Source organism: Psammomys obesus, unplaced genomic scaffold (genome assembly GCF_907164565.1).
Source record: "Psammomys obesus unplaced genomic scaffold, mPsaObe1.curated_primary_1811, whole genome shotgun sequence".
NCBI classification, from domain to species: Eukaryota; Metazoa; Chordata; class Mammalia; order Rodentia; family Muridae; genus Psammomys; species Psammomys obesus.
The window spans coordinates 2,295,900-2,316,205 of NW_026592510.1; the positions used below are offsets into that span (position 1 = coordinate 2,295,900).

Consider the following 20,306-nt stretch of genomic DNA (forward strand, 5'->3'; position numbering starts at 1 on the left):
CCAATTTGGGGGGGTGTAACGAATGGATTGTTTGACTGGCAGTAGTTCACCCTTTCTTTGCTTAAGATATCAGCACTTCAGGATTCTTTATATTGCAAATATCTGTTTAGTATTCTAGCTGGCAGTGTAAACCTGAAAGAGTGGGACCTGAAACTGAGGGAGAAGAATGCCTCATGAAATAGCCAACTTTGTTCAGAGTATCAGACAATTTATACTCTGAGGGTTAAGAAAAGTTACCAGAGTAAAGTATACAATCACACATTTTTCCATAGAGACTGTGGTGGTTTGAATGAAAATGGCCTCCATAGGCCCATAGGGAATCGCACTATTAGGAGCTTTGACCTTGTTGGAGTAGGTGTGGCCTTGTTGGAGGAAGTGTGTTAGGGGTGGACTTTGAGGTCTCAGATGTTCACACCAAGCCCAGTGTCTTTGAGGTCTCAGATGTTCACACCAAGCCCACTCTCTTCCTGCTGCCTGTCAACCCAGATCTCTACAGCACCATGTCTGTCTGCATGCCACCATGCTTCTCACCATGATGATAATGGACTAAATCTCTGCACTATAAGCCAACCACAATTAAGTGTTTTCCTTTAAGAGTGGCTGTGGACATAGTTAGAAACACTAACTAAAACAGAGACACGTGAATAACAACAGCTGAAGTAACTCACTCCTATCTGCTACACCTGGGAGAAACATGAAAACACATTCCAAGAACAATTCTATGTTTTGAAGAAACTGAGGCCATAAGACTCTTGTCTTTGTTTTCTTGGAGTTTTCTCACAAGCACTCAGAATTCTCCATTTACAGTTCAAAAACTGTCAAAAACAAAAACAGTTCAAAAACAAAAACTAAACAAAATGCTCAGGACTTACAATCAAATATTAAAATATAAAAATCGAATATAAAAAATCTCTTATGGGTGTGCTTAGTATCATGCCCCGTAATAGAGAAGCTGACATAGTAAAGGAAAGTAAACTGTACCTGTTATCTAAAAGCCTCATTTCAGGCTGGGGTCCTGCTCTACAGCATGTTTTAAGGACAGTTTTGGAAGAATCAAAAGCCCTATCTTCTTTTCCTGGGTCTATATATTATAGTCACAGATGCAGTGGTTTTGAAATATGCCCATAGGTTTTTTTATATTCCTTCAATCAAAAGACGGATTCTAGCTTCCATCCTTTTGAATAAGGGCCAGCATTAGTGAATCCCTGCTAACAAAATGTGGTACAAAGCATGACTTGATTATAAAAGGCCATGCAAGTCTTGTCTGGCTTTCTCTTTGGGGATATTCATTCACTACTTTGTACAGAAGGCTAGGAAGCCACATAAAAAGGCTACAGGTAGGCGACTAATGCCAGGCTCATCTACAAGCCAAGACTCCAGCCACATCAATATTCAGCAGGCCCTCAGGTCACTCAAGGTCCCTCGTTTTTCAAGACACCTCAGATGATGCTTAGGAGAAAAAATATCTCCTTCCAAATCACACATTAATGAATTAAATCAGTATTGCTATTGTTTTAATTACGAAATGTTGAGGTTGCTGCTACAATGCAAATAGATTAATGTAAAATGTGACCTTGGTAAAATCAAGTCATCTCTCAGAACTTCATGTCCCATCTTTTAAACAAACAAAGGGGCAGAAGGGATGACTCAGCAAGCAGTTAAAGAGAACTTGCTCCTCTTGCTGAAGACCTGGGTTTGGTCCCAACACCCACATCTGGCAATCATAACTTCTTGACGTGGTTCAAGGGGATCTGATGCTCTCTTCTGTCCTCTGTGGGAACCTGCTTGTATATGGTGCACGTATATGTATATGAACATACATACATACACATACACACACAAAGTTGGGTATGCAGACATACACAATAAATAATTTTTTTTCAATAAAGAAACAGATGAAGGCTTTTAAATGTAAGTGGCCAACTGAGTAGACTTTTAACTCTTCTCAAAATTCCATTAAAACTACAAGAAATGGTTCTCTGTTATTTTCATGACATAAATCTACAGATTCAAAAAGAATAATCCAAACAGCTATATAGCCTCAAAGTTAAAAAGAACATGTGAATACTGACTTAGATGACTCAAGTCAGTTAATCACCAAGGCTCAATGAAGTAAGATGAGATGGAATTTGACTTACACTACTGAATTCCTGAAGGGGACAAAATCTGGACATATTCATTTAAATAGTGGGGCCAAAATAAAAACTGAAGTGAAAACTGAAGACAAGCTTAGATTCCTAGTTGGTCTCTCTGGCATGGGGTCACTGCCCCTCCCCCACCCCTATTCCAGCAGGCATCCAGAGATTTACATTGCTTGAAGAGAATACCACAGGCACTTTGGACTGGGAAAATGTCACAGATGAGGTGATAAGAGCAGCAAGAATAAGAGAGGTAGATAACTACTGAATTCTAAAAATGATCAAAAAACTGTAATGGCCTCCCTCTCTCCACAGCTCAGAGGAGATTACAGATTTCTTGGAGAATCTGACATTTCTCAAAAGAAATAACGAGGTTAATTAATTAGAATTCCCTAAACAGACCAATATTACCTATGATACGCTTAAGGTCAATAAACCTTTCTCATGTCTCAGATTTCAATTATTTGGTTCCCCACTACAAATGATAAGCAGAAAACTAAATATAAGCTTATGATTGAATGCTTCCAATGTGGAAGATAGGAGACAGGAAAAAAGACAAATAAGATTTGAATTAACGAAAATCCATAAAAGGAGGCGGGCTAGAAAGCTATCTTAGAAACCTATCAATTTTTCTTCTGATGGATTAAAAAAAAATCATGACATAAGAAAGTTTTGTAAAAGAAATATTCAGTATATGACAAAGAAATACTAATAACTAAAGACAGAAATTAAATACTCAATAAAGGACCTTTATGTTGCTGAGTGTGGGGTTACGTGCCTATAATCCCAGCTAGGCAGAAGGCTGAAAGAGAAGAATCATAAATTTGGGGTTAGTATAGACAATATTGCTAGATTCTATACAGTGTTTGTCAAATGCACTCAAAACTCTACATTCAATCCTTGGTGGTGCAAGGGAGAGAAAAAAAGACAGGGACAGGGACAGGGGAGAAAAGAAAGAACGTAAGGAAAACTCCCCAAATACAGAAAAATGAAAGTCAAGAAAGGGAAGAGGGGTAGGGGGAGAGAGAAAACAACAGTAAAAATAGGAGTTTGGAAAGTCTGCCTTTTTAACTACAGGAAATCTAGAGAGGAAAGCAGAGGAGGGAAATAACAAAGTTTTTCTTTTCTTTATGGAATTTACAGGAGCTGATAGAGTCTATTAAGACTCTATCATAAGAGATTTAAAAAGACACAAATGCATTACCCCACATTTTCAAACCTTGAGAAACAAAGAAATGGCTCTGTGAGTTTTCTGAAAGTAACCCATGGAGACAAAGGCAGAAGTCCCAAAAACAGAGAGAGAAGGACTAGGTAAGCCTTGCAGACTCAGTCATGCTTGGCCTGCGGTGTGCTGAAGTTCCTGCACTCTTCTTCTGGCTACGCCATCTGAATGAGCTAACAATACTCAGGCCACTTCACAACTTGTGTGTGCTGTATGCTGGGCAGGCGGAAAGCCATGCAGACATCTAGACATCTGCTAGACATCTCTCCGCTCAGTTCTTGTGCTGCTTTTGACTACCTCAGTTTTAGCATGATCAAACAATCACCCATCGGATGTTTGAGAAGCTGTCTGTTTCACAGGACTCTTGTGGAACAGAGAAGGGGACAGCAGTGGCCTCTGAGAAGGACAATGCAAATGGAGTGGGCTCACTGAGACCTGCTGGTACTGCTCTTTTCTTGAGTGCCGAGTTCATGGGCTTCAATTTAACCACTATTACATTTAATGTGTGTGACATATTTGAATTAAAAAATTGTGTTCTCAGTTGCTCATGAAGTACCATGGGGTAATAGAAACTCTGCTCTATCAAAATCCCTTCTACAATTCTGTACCATACAAATATATGCAGATGTAAACATAAAAATTTACTCATCACTAATATTTGTTGAACTTTGAAATGGAACTGAATATGTTTTTATTTATTTATTTACTTAATTAATTTTTATTACTTACACTTTATTCACTTTGTATGTCCCCATAAGCCCCTCCTTGCTCCCCTCCCAATCCCACTCTCCCACCCCCTTCTTCATGCATGCCCCTCCCCAAGTTCACTGATAGAGGAGGTCCTCCTCTCCTTCCTTCTGATCTTAGTCTATCAGATCTCATCAGGAGTGGCTGCAGTGTCATCTTCTGTGGCCTGGTAAGGCTGCTCCCCACTCAGAGGAAGGTGATCAAAGAGCAGGCCAATCAGATTATGTCAGAGGTGGTCTCTCATCCCATTACTATGTAACCGACTTGGACACTAAACTGCCATGGGCTACATCTGTGCAGGGGTTCTAGGTTATCTCCATGCATGGTACTTGGTTGGAGTATGAGTCTCTGGAAAGACCCCTGTGTTCAAATTTCTGGTTCTGTTGCTCTCCTTGTGGGATTCCTGTCCTCTCCAGATCTGTGTCCCACTTCTTACATAAGATTCCATGCACATTGCCCAACAGTTGACCATAAGTCTCAGCATCTGCATTGATAGTCTTCAGGGCAGGGCCTTTCAGAGGCCCTCCGTGGCCGGTTTCTAGCTTGTTTCCTGTTTTCTTCTTCTTCTGATGTCCTTCCTCTTTGCCTTTCTGGATGGGGATTGAGCATTTTAGTCAGGGTCCTCCTTCTTTAGATGTACAGATTTTAGTAGGTTTATCCTATATTATATGTCTATATGAGTGAGTATATACCGTGTGTGTCTTTATGCTTCTGGGACAGCTCAACTCAGGGTGATCCTTTCCAGGTTCCACCGTTTACCTGCAAATTTCATGATTTCCTCATTTTTCATTGCTGAATCATATTCCATTGTGTAGATGTACCACAATTTCTGCATCCATTCTTCAGTTGAGGGGCATCTGGGCTGTTTCCAGCTTCTGGCTATTACAAATAAAGCTGCTACAAACATGGTTGAGCAAATGTCCTTATTGTGTACTTGAGCCTCTTTTGGCAAAGGACACCGTCATCAAAACAAAACGACTGCCTACAGATTAAGAAAGAATCTTCACCAACCCTTTTTCTGATAGAGGGCTAATATCTAGTATATATAAAGAACTAAAGAAGCTGAAAAGCAGCAAACCAAGTAATACAATTAAAAAAAGGGGAACAGAGCTAAACAGAGAATTCTCTGTAGAGGAATATCGAATGGCAGAGAAACACTTAAAGAAATGTTCAACGCCATTAGCCATCAGGGAAATGCAAATCAAAACAACCCTGAGATTTCACCTTACACCCATCAGAATGGCCAAGATGAAAAACTCAAGTGACAACACATGCTGGAGAGGCTGTGGAGAAAGGGAACCCTCCTCCACTGCTGGTGGGAATGTAAACTGGTACAACCACTCTGGAAATCAATCTGGTGCTTTCTCAGACAACTAGGAATAATGCTTCCTCAAGATCCACTCCTAAGCATATATCCAAAAGAGGCTGAATACGTTTTAAATGCTTTCTTTTCACATATACTTATAACTTTTCAGGATAGTTTTTATTACCTCATTTTACAGATGGGAAAAGAATGAGATTAATTTTTTAAAATGGTAGTTTGTACACTACAGATCCAGGATTCAACCCTAGCCTGAAAAGCTATAAGACCTGCACTGTTTCTACTACTGAACAACGGCAATCTTCTACTGTGAATAAAGTCAATCAGGAAATAGGAGCTAATAAACTGTAAATGTATCAAAAATAAATAAATAAACACCCCAAAACAAAAACAACCTTCAAAGATCAATCAAATCAATATGCTGGCAAACTGCATCCTAAATATTACTTACATTAAAAAACTTAGGTACAGACACATTTACAGTTCATCACCCACAATTGCCCCACTCTGTGATCACTAACAGAGGCCTAGGAGGGTTAGATAGTTCAGAGTGCTCTGACAGGCGAAGGCAGTCAGCTGGCAGTGCAAGTACCAGGCAAGGCATAAAGGAACAATCTGAAGGTTCCCTCTTTCAGCTCAGTTTTTGTGCTGCTTTTGACTACTTCAGTTTTGGCATGCAGCAGAAACAGGGAAAGACCAGAGCAGATTAGTCATAACAGGTGGTGTTTACATCACTCTCTATAAGAGTACTTTTCTGAACATTTAGCAAAAATAAAGCTTGAAGGTGGGAGAAAGGAAGAAGAGGGGGAAAACCCTATGATTCATAGAACTTTAGCCATCGGAGCCAAATAAAGCAACATATTCCCTGGTTTGGGGAGGACTTTTTACCAAGTTCAGTGAAGTGTATATAAAACTGTAAGCATGAGTGAAAAGTTCTTTTATGGACTTCATCTAAAAATGTAAGTTATTTCCGTAGAAGTTCATCTTTAATGAAGTAGACGCTTTATACTAGATTATCTTACAGAAGTAAAGACCAGAAAAGGATCTGGTATCCCAATAGGGCAAACAGGCAGCATAGAAAAAGTGTCTCCTATTCATTTCTTTATTACCAAGTACAGACTACATGGGTCATGGATGCTGGGCCATAGAGACAACTGAACTCAAAACTCAAGAAAACTAGAAATACATAGATGCCCAGATCTGACACTCACACTTCCAGGAATATCTTACAAATATTATGCAGATGAACAAAACGGAATAAAAAGTCACTTGTTGTCGTACTATTTCTATTAAAAAAAAAGGATGGGCACAATTCATTCTTTTTAATGGGGTCTAAAAATATGTACATCTAATATGATAGAATATAGTTGTAAAAAACAAGAAATATATCTCAAATAAAACAACTGAAAATAATAACCCAAGGTGCTGGTTGATGTACATGTAGGGGACATTGTCTTTTAAGTAGGGAAATAAAAGTATACATATATACATATATGTTTATGGCATACAGGAGATACAGCAAAACAATGTGATAGTTACATATGAAGCTACTCATTCTTACAGCTTTTAAAAAAAACTCTACAACAATTCTATTAGCATTTAAAAGAAAAGTCCCAGGCAGACAAACTATGAATCTCAGCAGCTGCTCAGAGAAAGAGAATGGAGAAGAAAGGGAAAAAGCTAAGCTGCTAAGAGTTCAGCTGGCAGGACTGCATGGTGGTAGGCAGCTGGCCCTGTGGCTGGGAGGAAAGGGTTAGCACTGGGAGGCCCAATGTGTTGGAAAAGCATGTTTAGAAAAGCAGGCAGACTTCTAAAGCCGGTATCTGTGGCTCTCTAAGAGGCTGCCTGATGTGGGGTAGGGATTCTAGGAAGGAATTCTACCTCATTAAATGGGTAAGTATTCTACCATCTCTTGAGGGTGGCTCAAGGTGAGCTCACTTTTGAATCACACAAAGGTGCTATTCAAAAGTTAACTCTGATCTAAAACAACAGCCCTTCCCCTCTCCAAAATAAGCCCTTCAGGAGCTTAATTTAAGAGTAGTAAAAAAAGATAAGTAAACTAACACAGCAAAATGTTTTTCAGATACAGTTTTCTCCAGGAATAGTTAAGAAAAGAAAATAACTAAGGTACTTATTCTGCTTAGGGGAAGATCTTAGAGATTTAGTCCAAGACCAGTTTCATTTTCAAAGGCAACCTGGAGATCAGGGTCATCTGAGGCCTTGGAGATACTCTCAAGGTAGAAATCCTAAAGTGCCATGCCCTTTGTTTCCCCCCTCCCCCGACATCTGGCACTGCAGTGGCTTTCTTCTAACCACTTGTTTCTGTCTGCCCCTCAAACTGCTCTTAAACAGAAACTCTGTACTACTTTACCTGAAAACACATCACAGGAACCTCATACAGACCTAAGCACTGAGTTACAACCATCTTTCTTCCCTTCCTCTATTTTAGTGATGCATTTCTCATGTCACACCAAGGCTCTGCTAAGACTAAACTTTTTTGCATTTTTATTAATTATTATTATTTATTACAATTTATTCACTTTGTATCCCATCTGTGGCTCCTCCCTTTTCTCCTCCCAAACCCACCCTCCCACCCTCTTCTCCCTCTATGCCCCTCCCCTAGTCCACTGATAGGGGAGGACCTCCTCCCCTTCTATCTGACCCTAGCCTATCAAGTCTCATCAGGACTGGTTGTACCCCCCAGGGGGAGGTGATCAGACAGCCTGCCACAGAGTTCATGCCAGAGACAGCCCCTGCTCCCCTTACTAGGGTACCAGCAGCAGAAAGACACACATGGTATATACTCACTCCTAAGTGGTTATTAGACATGCAATATAGTATAAACATACTAAAATCTATACTCCTAAAGAAGCTAAACACCAAGGAAGACCCTAGGGAAGATGCTCAATCCTCATTCAGAAGGGAAAACAAACGCAAGAGACAATGGAAACAGAAGAAGACAGAGAACAACACAGAAGCCTACCACAGATGACTTCTGGAAGACTCCACTGATGGAGGTATCGAAGCAGAGGCTGAGACTCATAGTCAAACTTTGGGCAGAATGCATGAAACTTTATGAAAGAAGGGGGAAATAGAAACACCTGGAGGGGACAGGAGCTCCACAAGGAGAGCAACAAAGGCAAAAATACTGGGCCCAGGTCCCCTGCAGAGACTGATACTCCAACCAAGGACCATGCATGGAGAGGACCTAAAACCTTTGCTCAGATGTAGCCCATAGGCCCAGTCTCCAAGAATAAACTCTTAAATCAGCTGAGCTGGGAAAGAAACACTGGCCTCCAGGTAAATGTGAGTTCAAGTTCAGATCCAGTCTTTTCTCAATTACCAAGAAAAAAGAGATATTTCAAAAGGCTTTAGGAAGAACTGATTTGCTTCTTTTAAAGGTGTTTTGTGCTGTTTTAAACTTGTTTTAAGAAAGTCTAAAAGGAAGAAAGAAAAAAAAAATATATATATAAATAAAGAATGTAGTGTTACCATCAGAACTCCACTCCTACTTTACTTGCCTTCTAGGTCATTTTTTTTGTATTTTTTTTTAAAGATGCATCATCTCTAGCAGCTGTTAAAGTAAGTAAAACACCTACACTTCTCAGCTTTTTCAAAGGATAGCCAACTTGACAGACTTACCTAGTCATGTGAGCTACAGGGAGGAAAGGGTCCCTCAGCTGTTAGGTAGCAGCTTCTCTTAACACCATCTGGAGATAAGCTGTTAAGAGAACACCTGGTCCTGATACCAGAAAAAAAGAAACTTACAATAACTGCTAAGAATTCAAACTTCTGAAGAAATAATCTTACTGACAAGTGAGGGAGGCTTCTCAAAAAACGCCAAGGAATTATAAGTACACCTCCACAAAGACTTAGTCTAATTCAAGTGAGTCTAAACTCAAAGAAAGAGTTCTTTCTGTAGCACCTGTGACACATGACTATACCAGAACTAAGGTAGCATCCAGACAGAACAGCCAGATGTCTAGACAGGAGTTCGATTAAGGTAAAGAAGTCTGCTGAAAGACCTATTCAGCTAAAGCGCTGTGTGTAAAAACTCCCAAGTTGAGTGAGCTTGGGGCTAAGTCCAGAGTCTACAAGACTGACTCTTATGAGAGAAAAACAGGCAAGCTGTGGGAATTCAGCTAGGTGGTATGTATTCTGAGTCAACAAATCTACTTAAAAACTGTAGACACATGAGCTGACAAGCCAAGTTTACAAATCAAGGTATCTGTACATAAAACAACAGATGGGCATGCACATGGCACACACACATCTGCAGGCAACACACCAATACATGAAGTGAGCACCCATAACATAAGATAAAAAAGAACATATTAGGTAGAAATTGAGGAAAGGAAGCAAAGGCCATTTAAACAAAAAATCCAAAGATTACTGCTATCTAGCACACTTTGACTTCCTGTCAGGTGCCACACTTCACACATTTCAGTTTTCTTAAGGTGACAATTCTCTGTTGTGCTTCATCATATCCCTGCATCCGCTTAAATGATATGTTAAAGTCCTAAACATGGAACCTATCGCTGTGACCTTAAAATGGGAAGACTAGCCAGGTTGGCAGAACCCAATCACACAAATCCCTTTACAAGTGGATCTTCCACTGGTTGCAAAAAGCTGAAGAAACTGGAATCATTTAAAAAATTCTAGAAAGGCTCTGTTGCCTTGAAAGAATAAGCTTTGATATTATTGAGAACCAGTAAGAAGGCAAGTGGCAAGGAACTGGATGCCTATATGCCGACAATGAGGCAAGGTGATGGCACACTGGTCTTACAATATCCAATTTTGCCAGCAATCTGAATGAGATTGGAAAGAAATATTTGTGCAGAGTCAGCCCAATAACATCTTGATTTCAGCCTTCCAGGGTTCTAACTATAGAACCAAAAGAACTGAGAGAAAATAACTGGGTGCTGTTTTAAAGCCACTAAGTTGTGACAATTAATTATGCAGCAATAGAAAACAAATTATGATAAGATTTTACTTGACTATTGTGAGGGTCCAATAAAATATTCTTTCTAAATTTTATAAATAAATGTTATTATACAGTTGATATGTCTAAACAGAAATCATTTGCTACAACTTATCTCCTAATTAGGCTAATTTTCTTTATTTCTATAAAGCTACCACAATTATAGCTTTGTTTAACTGCATTGTGGAACTGTGGAAAACAGATACCTCTCCAGGATAGGGCATATGTGTGAGGGTATGGGTGTAAATAAATCAAAGGAAAAAAGATGTTAGCAAAGGCATAAGTCCAAAAATAAAGTGCTATGGCTCTAACCTCTAAGACTGTAAAGCAGGTCTAATGTGAGCATGCACTGGCAAAAAAATTTTTTGTAAGGAAGATTTATCAAATGTGTAGTGATTTTGCTTGGCTATCAGGGGCATCCAAATTTCAAAGATTTGTTTTATGTTTTCACAGCTATACTGAAGAAAATATAAGGAATTTATATTTTCTATGATAAAATAAGAAACACAAGTAACATATACCTAATCCTTCTAAAGGAAGCCATTAACATATTTGTGAAGAGTCAAAATATATGCTCAAAGTATAAAAGGGTTCATCCCACTTAACAATACTGGAGTTATAACCTATGTTTAATTGTATAATTGCTTCTTTTAATTTTATACTGTACTATGGGCATTTTACTCAGTTATTTTTATATCCTTATCATATTCTTTTTAATAGAAACACAGTATTCACAATAAAAACTGACAATTTAGTTAACCAATCGACTTAGACTGTTTCAAATACTATTATAAACAATGCATATCCATTCCTTCTCTCTTTGCACATGTAAGATGTTATTTCCTTAGACTAAATTCCTACATGCAGAATTATTAGGTTGATGTCTACATCTCTGAAAATATTCTGCATATTTTTAGCACTTTTATAATTAAAATTATAACTATTATTTTTGAGGTCTGTCAGTTGTTCTAATTATGCTTTTTGCGTTAATTTAATACCATTTATGTCCTACATCCTCTTGGACACTTATTCTTACACAAGTATGGAATGATTTTTGTCAAGGTTTCCCAAAGAATTGTTGAAATTATTAAATATGTAGAATAAACTGTAGGACATCACTATGGTTTTTACACAAACTTTTTGTTTTTCATGTTTTTATATAAGAAGTTTTGCCTACTTCCTTTTTGGGTTTACTTCTAGTATTTCATATATTGTCCATTTTGTTTCCTAATAATTTTCTGCTTAAATATGGCAGTATATTAAATATCTGTCTCATATTTATATGCTGTCATAAAGCTCAGAATATAAACTGGCCCCCACAAAAGGCTCATGTGTTGCAGACTTAATCCTTAGTTGATGGCAATATTGAGGTGTGAATGCATTGTGAAGGTGTGAATTTCAAAATCTGTTAAATCCATCCATGAATTCCTACTAAAGGGACTACTAAAAGGTAGGGCAGAAAGCAGGTCATTGGAGGCATGACTTTGAAGGGTCTACTGCCTGCCTGGTCCCTTTCGGTCTCTTTCTCTCTGCTTCTCAGCTGCCACAAAGTAATCAACTCTAGTCTCACATGCCTCCCCTCCCTGCTGTATGTTCTATCCCACCACAGACACCAAAACACAGAGCCAACTAACCCTAAAGTAAAATCTCTAAAACCAGGAGCCAAAATATAAATCCTTATTCATTTAGGTTGTTTCTCTCAAGTATTTTGTTACCACAGAAAGGCTAACGCAGTGTATCAAAGATGCAGATCTATTTTACATCCCTACTACATCCGACATACAGTACAGCTCTCTCTCTAATCCAACTTTACTATTCACTACTTTTTATTTTATTCTTACTCTGGATAACACCCAAAACTTTTAGGCTAAAAGTAACAATTCTGGATCTTCCTATAAATATTTACAAAGCTTATTCCTCTTTTATTTTGTAATAATTAAACTTACTAAAAAAAAAAGTGCTAAGAAACTAAAATACACATTTTAAGTAGTTTAATACCAGAAAATAATTTCAGCCAAGACACACAGACCATTACCATTCCTGATGTTGGGGAGAGCAAGATGGGTAGGTGAGCCTCTATTTTCAGCAGCTTCTTTCTTCTGGGTAACAGTTGAAACAAAGCTGCTACAAGTGGAAATCTGGCCCTTGGATCCTCTGTCCAGGCCCTAAAAACAAAACATTTGAAATTGTAACATAATTCTCCCTGCACTTTATTTTATTGTAAAGATTAAAGTGTCATAGCGATTTAGATTTTATGACAGAGAGATAATGAAACTTTTATATATGCAAGTGACCAAATTATCTTACGCATAGAAGAGCCGTATCAATCATCTGGGTACTTGAAAACTGGTAAGGCTGGGAAAGGTAACGGCAACGATATACCTATTTCACAGTTACTATGAGGTTTAACAAAGTCTACTCGTAGAATGGTTAACATACCCCACATGCATCCCTCCACACACAGTATGTATCCCACCGATGTTAACTACTTTAATTATGTCCAAAAAGCAGTGTGTAATTAATACTGCTTTTATGATCACTAAAACTGTAAGTTTTAATAATGTATGTTATGTTACAATTTGATTTACTAAAGTCTTTTATAATCATTTGCTCCAACTTTAGAAAGATATATAAAATGATAAATCCTTTAGTGCTTATTTCTTCCCAAGTATTATAATTAAATTGTGGGCATACTAGGATTCAATAAAAAAGTTCTAACCATGTTGGAATCCTTAGGTATAGATCACAGAGCACACACACTAAAGATCAAACTATTCATTAGCACATTTTCCACCCCCAAAACTCCAAAAATTCCTAAAACATTTAATTCATCTGTATTTAGTGAAAGTAAAATATAAGCAGTGCACATTTAAGCTGCAGTGCTGACTCTGGGCCTTTTCTTAGTTCTTAGATCTTTAGGAGCTTATGTTCCAGATCAGGTTAGGTTTTGTTTTGAGGTAGGGCCTCTATATATCCCTGCCGGCCTGAATTTTATTATATAGCTCAGACTGGCTTTGAACTCCTGTCAGCCTTGCCAAGGCTGAGATCACAGATCTACACCCCCTCACCTCACTTTTCGGCTCTCAGAATCTTGAGAATTAGTAGCTAAAGTTGTTAACATACTTTTTGTTCATACTGTGTGCGAAGACGTGTGTGCGTACATGCCCACGTAAATGTGTGCCGTGTGTGCTGTGCAAATGGAGGTCAGTGGGTGACCTCGGCGTCTGCACTCTCCTTCCACCACGTGGATCCTAGTGGATGAGCGCAGGCCAGCAATCTCAGTGGCAAGCGCATTTAGCCACTGAGCCATCTTGCCAGCCCAATGTCTACTTTTTTCCAACATCTACTTTTTAAAGGTAGTTATACTTTCACAGTAAGTGAAGAGTTTCCTTTTCACTTCTTTATTTACTCACCAAATTGATTCCATTTACTCTTTTTGAACTAACTCATACATGCTATAGCCGAAATATTTATGCTCACCAAATATTCACGTGTCCTCTCCAAATTTCCTGCCCTTTTACACAGCCATTTGATTAACTCTGATAGGCTACAAGTAGAAATAACATCTGTCAGTTCTAGTAAGAAGTGCTGACACATTTAAGATTGGTGGGAAAATCCCAGCTCCTGCTGTTTTCCAGCACTGTGACAATGACAGATACTAAGAGCTGAGGTGCTGGATTATTCATAAGCTTGAGTCTGGAGTGATGGATTATATGAAACAGAGCCACTTCTGACCAATATACTGGCAGTAATAAAACCTTTAGATGTTTTAAACACTGAAATTGGGCTATGTAACTGAAATAGCAGCTTATAACTAGTCTGTGAAGTTCTGTTTTTATTTTTCTAAAAAACCAATCATTCTTCCTAATCTTGCAATGTATTTAAATTACTGCAGAGAAAGTAACTGTTCTCATATTGGTCCATTAGGTTGCACTAAAGAGTCCTTATTCATCATAGGACTTAAAAAAAAGTTATTAGAAGCGCCCAAAGAAAATAAATACTATAATAACATAATATTAAACAGTTTTTGGATTTAAGCAACTTTTGGAAATCAGTTAACTCCTACTTCACAAGTAAGGAAACTGGAGTCATCTAAGCATCATCAAAAGTCAGTAGGCTGGGTAGAGTCTTTCAGAGGCCCTCTGTGGTAGGCTCCTGTCCTGTTTCTTGTTTCTCCTTTTTCCAATGTCCATCTCGTCTGTCTTTCTAAGTGAGTATCAGAGCAGATGCTGAGACCCATAACCAAACTTTGGGCAGGGTACAGGAAATCATATGAAAGAAGGGGGAGTTAGTAAGACCTGGAAGGGACAGGAGCTCCACAAGGAGAGAACCAAAATATCTTGGCACAGGTTTTTTTTTTTTTTTTCTGAGATTGATACTCCAAGGGCCATTCATGAAGATAACCTAGAACCCTTGCACATATATAGCCCATGGCAGCTCAGTATCCAAGTCGGTTCCCTAGTAAGGGGAATTGGGACTGTGTTTGACATGAACTCAGTGGCTGGCACTTTGACTACCTCTCCACCCCCCCATCCCCCGAGGGAGGAGCAGCCTTGCCAGGCCACAGAGGAGGACACTGCAGCCAGTCATGATGAGACCTGATATGCTAGGGTCAGATGGAAGAGGAAGAGGACCTCCCCTATCAGTTGACTTGGAGAGGGGCATGGGAGGAGGTGAGGAAGGGTGGGATTGAGAGGGAACGAGGGAGGGGGTTACAGCTGGGATACAAAGCGAATAAAATGTAATTAATGTAAAAAAAAATTAAAATTTAATTTAAAAAACTTCTGGGGAAAAAAAGCCAGTAGGCTAAAAAATTACAAAACTGTGATAGCTAGATTGTAGAAATGGCTCAGACAGTACAGTAGACTTAAATTTGATTCTCAGAACTAACATTTTAGAAGTCCAGGCATGGTAGTACATGCATTTAATCATGCTGTTGAGGAGACAGACACAGGCAGATGTCTGTGGAAAGTACCTGTAGAAAGTGCCACAAAACTAGTCCACTGACTCCACTGCATATGTATAGATGTATATACCTGTACACACTTGAATTTGCACACATGTGTACTTGAACACACAAAAATATGCACTCATGCACACACACACACAATGCTTCACCCAAACTGTAAAGAAACACTGAGAGTCTGAAGGATATGCCTTCACAAGTACATAGATGCAAACTGTAAAGAGACACTGAGAGTCTGAAGGATATGCCTTCACAAGTACATAGATGCAAACTGTAAAGAGACACTGAGTCTGAAGGATATGCCTTCACAAGTACATAGATAAAAATTTTTTTAATGTGCAACATCTTTGGCTGCTCATTGACTTTGTTACTGCTATTTGTTTTTGCAGCTCAGTGAATCCCAAACTGATATTTCTGTGTTAGAATTAGTGGACACAATAGTGTCTATAAAAGCTCAAAATATCTGGGCTGAGAAGACGCCTTGGCTGGTAAAGTGTTTCCTGCACAGCATGAGGACCTGAGTTTGTATCCAAACACCCAGGTAACTGTGTGGTGAGGGGAGACCTTTTCTTTAAAAAGTGTAGAGAATATTGAGAAAGAGGCCCAGCTTTGGCCTCCACTCACATGTACTCAGACATATAAACATCTACACATGCATACAACTGTTGAATATATTGTGTACCTGAAAATATAGTTTTCTAATAGATTCAGGAAAGAGAAAATCAGAAGTCTCAGAATCATAGATAGACATAAAGGGTTAGAACTACAATATAATGAGTGCTCAAAATGGTTATTACTGTTATAACAGCATATTAGAACAAATCATTTGTTGGGTGTTTCTTATACTCTTACTCCTGTATTTGATGCTTCACTACATTAAAACATTCTTGTGATATTGGTGGCTAATCTTGGTTGTCAACTTGACACAAATGGGAAAGAGAGAACATCAATAGTAGAATTGCCTCCATCAGATTGGCCTATGAGTATAACTAAGATGCCTTTTCTTGATTGCTGATTGATGTAGGAGGGCTCAGCCTACTGTGAGGAGTACTATGCCTAGGTAGGTGGTTCTGAGCTGTACAAAGAAAGAAGCTGAACATGAGCCCAGGAACAAGCCAGTAAGCCATGTTTCTGCTACAGGTTCCTGCCTTGCATTCCTACTTTGGTTTCCCTTGATAATGGGCTATAAAATAAAACAAACCCTTTTCTCCCCTAAAGTTTATTGCAGCAATGGAAAATCAGACTAGAATAATACTTCCACTTCATTGTACAGCAGAGGAGCTTGAAATGCCTTTCATGTTCAAATGCACAGACCACAGCAAATAAGAGTTTAAATTCCAGTCTAATGACTATCAAGACTTACTTGCAAATTACCACATCACAGAATCTGAAGCTATAGTAGCTATCACTAGTAGGGGCTCAACATGTGAGAATAAATGTTAAATATAATATACTGCCAATTTTAAAAACTACTCTTTGTGGTTATACTTTTACTGATGGTGAATGATATTTAATAACTTTAGAAGCAACTCAACTAACCACAGGAAATTAATACTTGGAGCCAGGAAGGCCATGCGACTGGAAGAGCCAGTCTTGAGCAAGACTGAGGTTGAGACATGTTCAAACACCGACAATCTCATCTGGAGACTGGCAAGAGTAGGACTACTTCCTCCCTGTTCTGGGCCTGCATGTCCCAGTGCATGTAAGCCTTACAACCCGAACCTCTGCCACCCTTGAGGTGGTCACATAGCCTCGTGGCCAGGTTTCAGGTTAAACTTCCTCCCTCCCTATAAGGACATATCCAGCAAGCACCTGAAAATTCCTCTTCATAAAAATGAAGCATTCCCAGCACCTTGGCCCTAGCTAATGATGTACACCCACCCCCAAAACTCCTATGCACTCCCAAAGGTCCCCTCAATAAAGAGAGCTGTTTCATTGAAAACTGTCTCCTGAGAAGGCTGTTTCTCCTGCATTCACATAAACTGAGATCGTGTCTAACCTACCTGCCCAGGCTAAGTTTCATTCCCTCCAGTCCAGGCTGGTGCCTCGATAAACCAGGGGAAAAGCAGACCTGGGGCAGCATTAAAATACATATAAAACCCAAAATATTTTAGGGAGATCCCTAATATCCTAATGATTTAGGAAAAACTTTCTGGTTTTTCCTCCTCTTCCTCCACCTTGTCTTAATAAAAACAAAGTCTCCGGAAACATTGTTCAATTCACTTTTAAGACTTTGAAATAATAAAATAATTTATTTAGTTAACAGCTATGCAACCACTATAGTCCTAATTTCTCTTAGATTTATAACACAGATTCCCAAAGGTAAGAGAGATAGACAGTACTGGGAGCTAAATTAACCCAATTTCAAGAAATGAAACCTGAACATATAATTGAAACAGTGACCAAAAGATGGCAGCCTGGCCAACCAAGAACAAAACAGCAAGGGCTATTTCCAGTTTAAGTTTGAAACACAACAAGGAAGAGAAACTGTCCAATAAGTTATATGAGAAATTAATAATATGCAATGCTTCAAATTTCAAAAGAAAAGATACTTTAGCATCCCACTGTAAGTAAGAGGGCTTATTGGAAGAACATCTCTAGAGTGACTTAGATGTATATACAGGTTGTGAGTAACTAGACAAGGAGCCAAGGCTCAATAGCAAATATGTTTTACATGATAAATTAACTGACATTTTAAATAGAGCTTTGTATACAGCAATGAACAATAAAAAGGTAAAAATATATGATGTGAGATACTGAAGAAAATAAAGAATAAATGATGAAAGAGAAGAAATCCAGAAGAAAGCAATGTGCTAAAAACCTAAAGGGGGGAGTGGGGTGGAGAAATGGCTCAGCCGTGAAGAGCACTGACTGCTCTTCCAAACAAGCAGTTTTTGATTCCCAGAACTCAGATTACAGCCATCTGTAACTCCAGTTCCAGGGGATCCAACACCCTGTTCTGTCCTCCATAGGCACCAGGCAAACACATGGTGCACAGACATTCATTCAGGCATAAAACATAAGATAATTGGAAATAAAAAAATAAGGGAGTTAGAAAAATTCAAGAAGGTCAAATAATAAAGGGTACATCTAGTCCAATGAATAACTACAAAAACTTAAGAGAGCAAAGGCAAACAGATTGGGTGGAGTGGAATGGCAGAAATCATGTGAATGAGCTGACAAATGAATGGGAAGGTAGGGAATGAAGGCCATGACAAGGACTGCTAAGAAACATGGATAAAGTGGTGGGGGACTGAAAGGTTAAAGACTACTACACCTTCTGAAACTTCAACTACAGCTGACTTGCAGGGCTTTCTGTCTTATCTGGAGTTCTACAGAATACTAGAGATGAAGTCTTGGACTATGGCCAGCCTGCAAACAGTGGGCTGCATGTGTTGAAGAATAGACAGTAGGAGGATACTCAACCAGCTGTTACAGACTTAAGTACAAAGAAATGGGGGTGGAAGGGGGCAGGGAGTTGAACTTTAAAAATTCATTGAGAGAAAAATATACTCAAACTACTTCAACCTAGTACAATAAGCAACAGAATTCATTCTCCAGGCAGAGATTACCCATGAATTTATTAGACAAGTTCAATATTTCAAACAACAGAAAAGTTTTATGAGGTAATTACAATTTTATTTTGCTAGTACCTAACATAGGCCTCCACAGTTTTCTGACCATATAAGTATGTAGATATTATGTAAGATTATAATATTAAATCATCTCAAAAAGTTAAATACACAAGTACTTAGAATATCTGCTCTGCTCATATTAACATATAGTGATATATTTTTCAACCTTATTTTCTTTGAACATTTGAGTTCCTACTTTCAAAATTAACTGAGGAAGTATCTGAGTCAAATTTCTAATTTCTTAAATCACATTTTTCTAACAGACGCCCAAAGGGGGAGTATTAAGTTTTCACTGATCAATTTTAAGTGCCAAGTTCTATTGTATACAAAATTTTAGCACAATTTACTTTGATTATCCTCCATCTTCCAATAACTTCCTTAGAAGATAAACATTTCTGTTTACATTCTGACACAATGTTTGATTAAGGTACAATTGTCCATCACACAATGCTAGAATTTGGTAACATCTCCCCCTATTTTACAGTCTCTGAAATAAAATATTTTAAATTGAATTTCTATGTCCAACCTCCAGCCTCAAGAAATCAGGGGTAGAACACCTATGATGGATATGAAAACTATTTTTACATAAAAGTAAATGGTTTCCTGAGGTTTTCAGTAAAGGGTATTTATGTCAGATGAGTAGCACACAAGCATATCTGCATGTTTTAAGTTCACATAAGCAATCCTTAAGATCTCCTGCTTTGCCAATTTCTAAAATAATTTCTCCTAGCTACCAATCAGGATTATATCCAACATAGGGCTTCAAATATACTTAAAATCCGTAAAAAACCTATTTCAGGTCTTGATGCCAGGTAAAGATATGTTTTCTATGTTCTTTCTTCACAGCTAAGATGAAGCACTACCTTGAACTAACTTTCCCTTTAAGATGTGGAGCCAGCTACTCTTCAATTGTGAACGTTCTTCCTAAACTAAATAGCACCATCCCCAAGTAGAATTTTAGTATAAACCATATCTTATAAAGGGTACTAAGAGATAAAGATATAGATTTTAAAATAATATTTATTACTGCTTAATTGGCCGAAGCTCACTGAAGATAGTTTATTTTTTTCTTACAAGGTTCTAAGCTCGAACTGACATTATTTTCCACTGTAAAAGACACTTTACCATTAATCTCAAAGATGTCTGACAACTGACCCCTCTAGGCGTTAGCACTGAAGCACAGAGCTTCAGTGTTCACTGACCATCAGGAGACAAGGTAGCCTCTGACATTTATTCATTTGCTTCACAACACACACACACACACACACACACACACACACACACACACACACACAC

The 20,306-nt window shown here is 38.4% G+C and overlaps 1 protein-coding gene across 4 annotated transcripts in view; it reads right to left on the reverse strand.

The window, feature by feature from the left end:
• Hectd2 (HECT domain E3 ubiquitin protein ligase 2) overlaps positions 1-20,306 on the reverse strand; it is a 62,374-nt gene that overhangs the window by 33,309 nt on the left and 8,759 nt on the right. For all 4 annotated transcript variants that reach the window (XM_055614131.1, XM_055614132.1, XM_055614133.1 and 1 more), the window contains exon 2: positions 12,445-12,574. In XM_055614131.1, the coding sequence (XP_055470106.1) occupies positions 12,445-12,574 (130 nt within the window). The remainder of the gene's footprint in view (positions 1-12,444; positions 12,575-20,306) is intronic.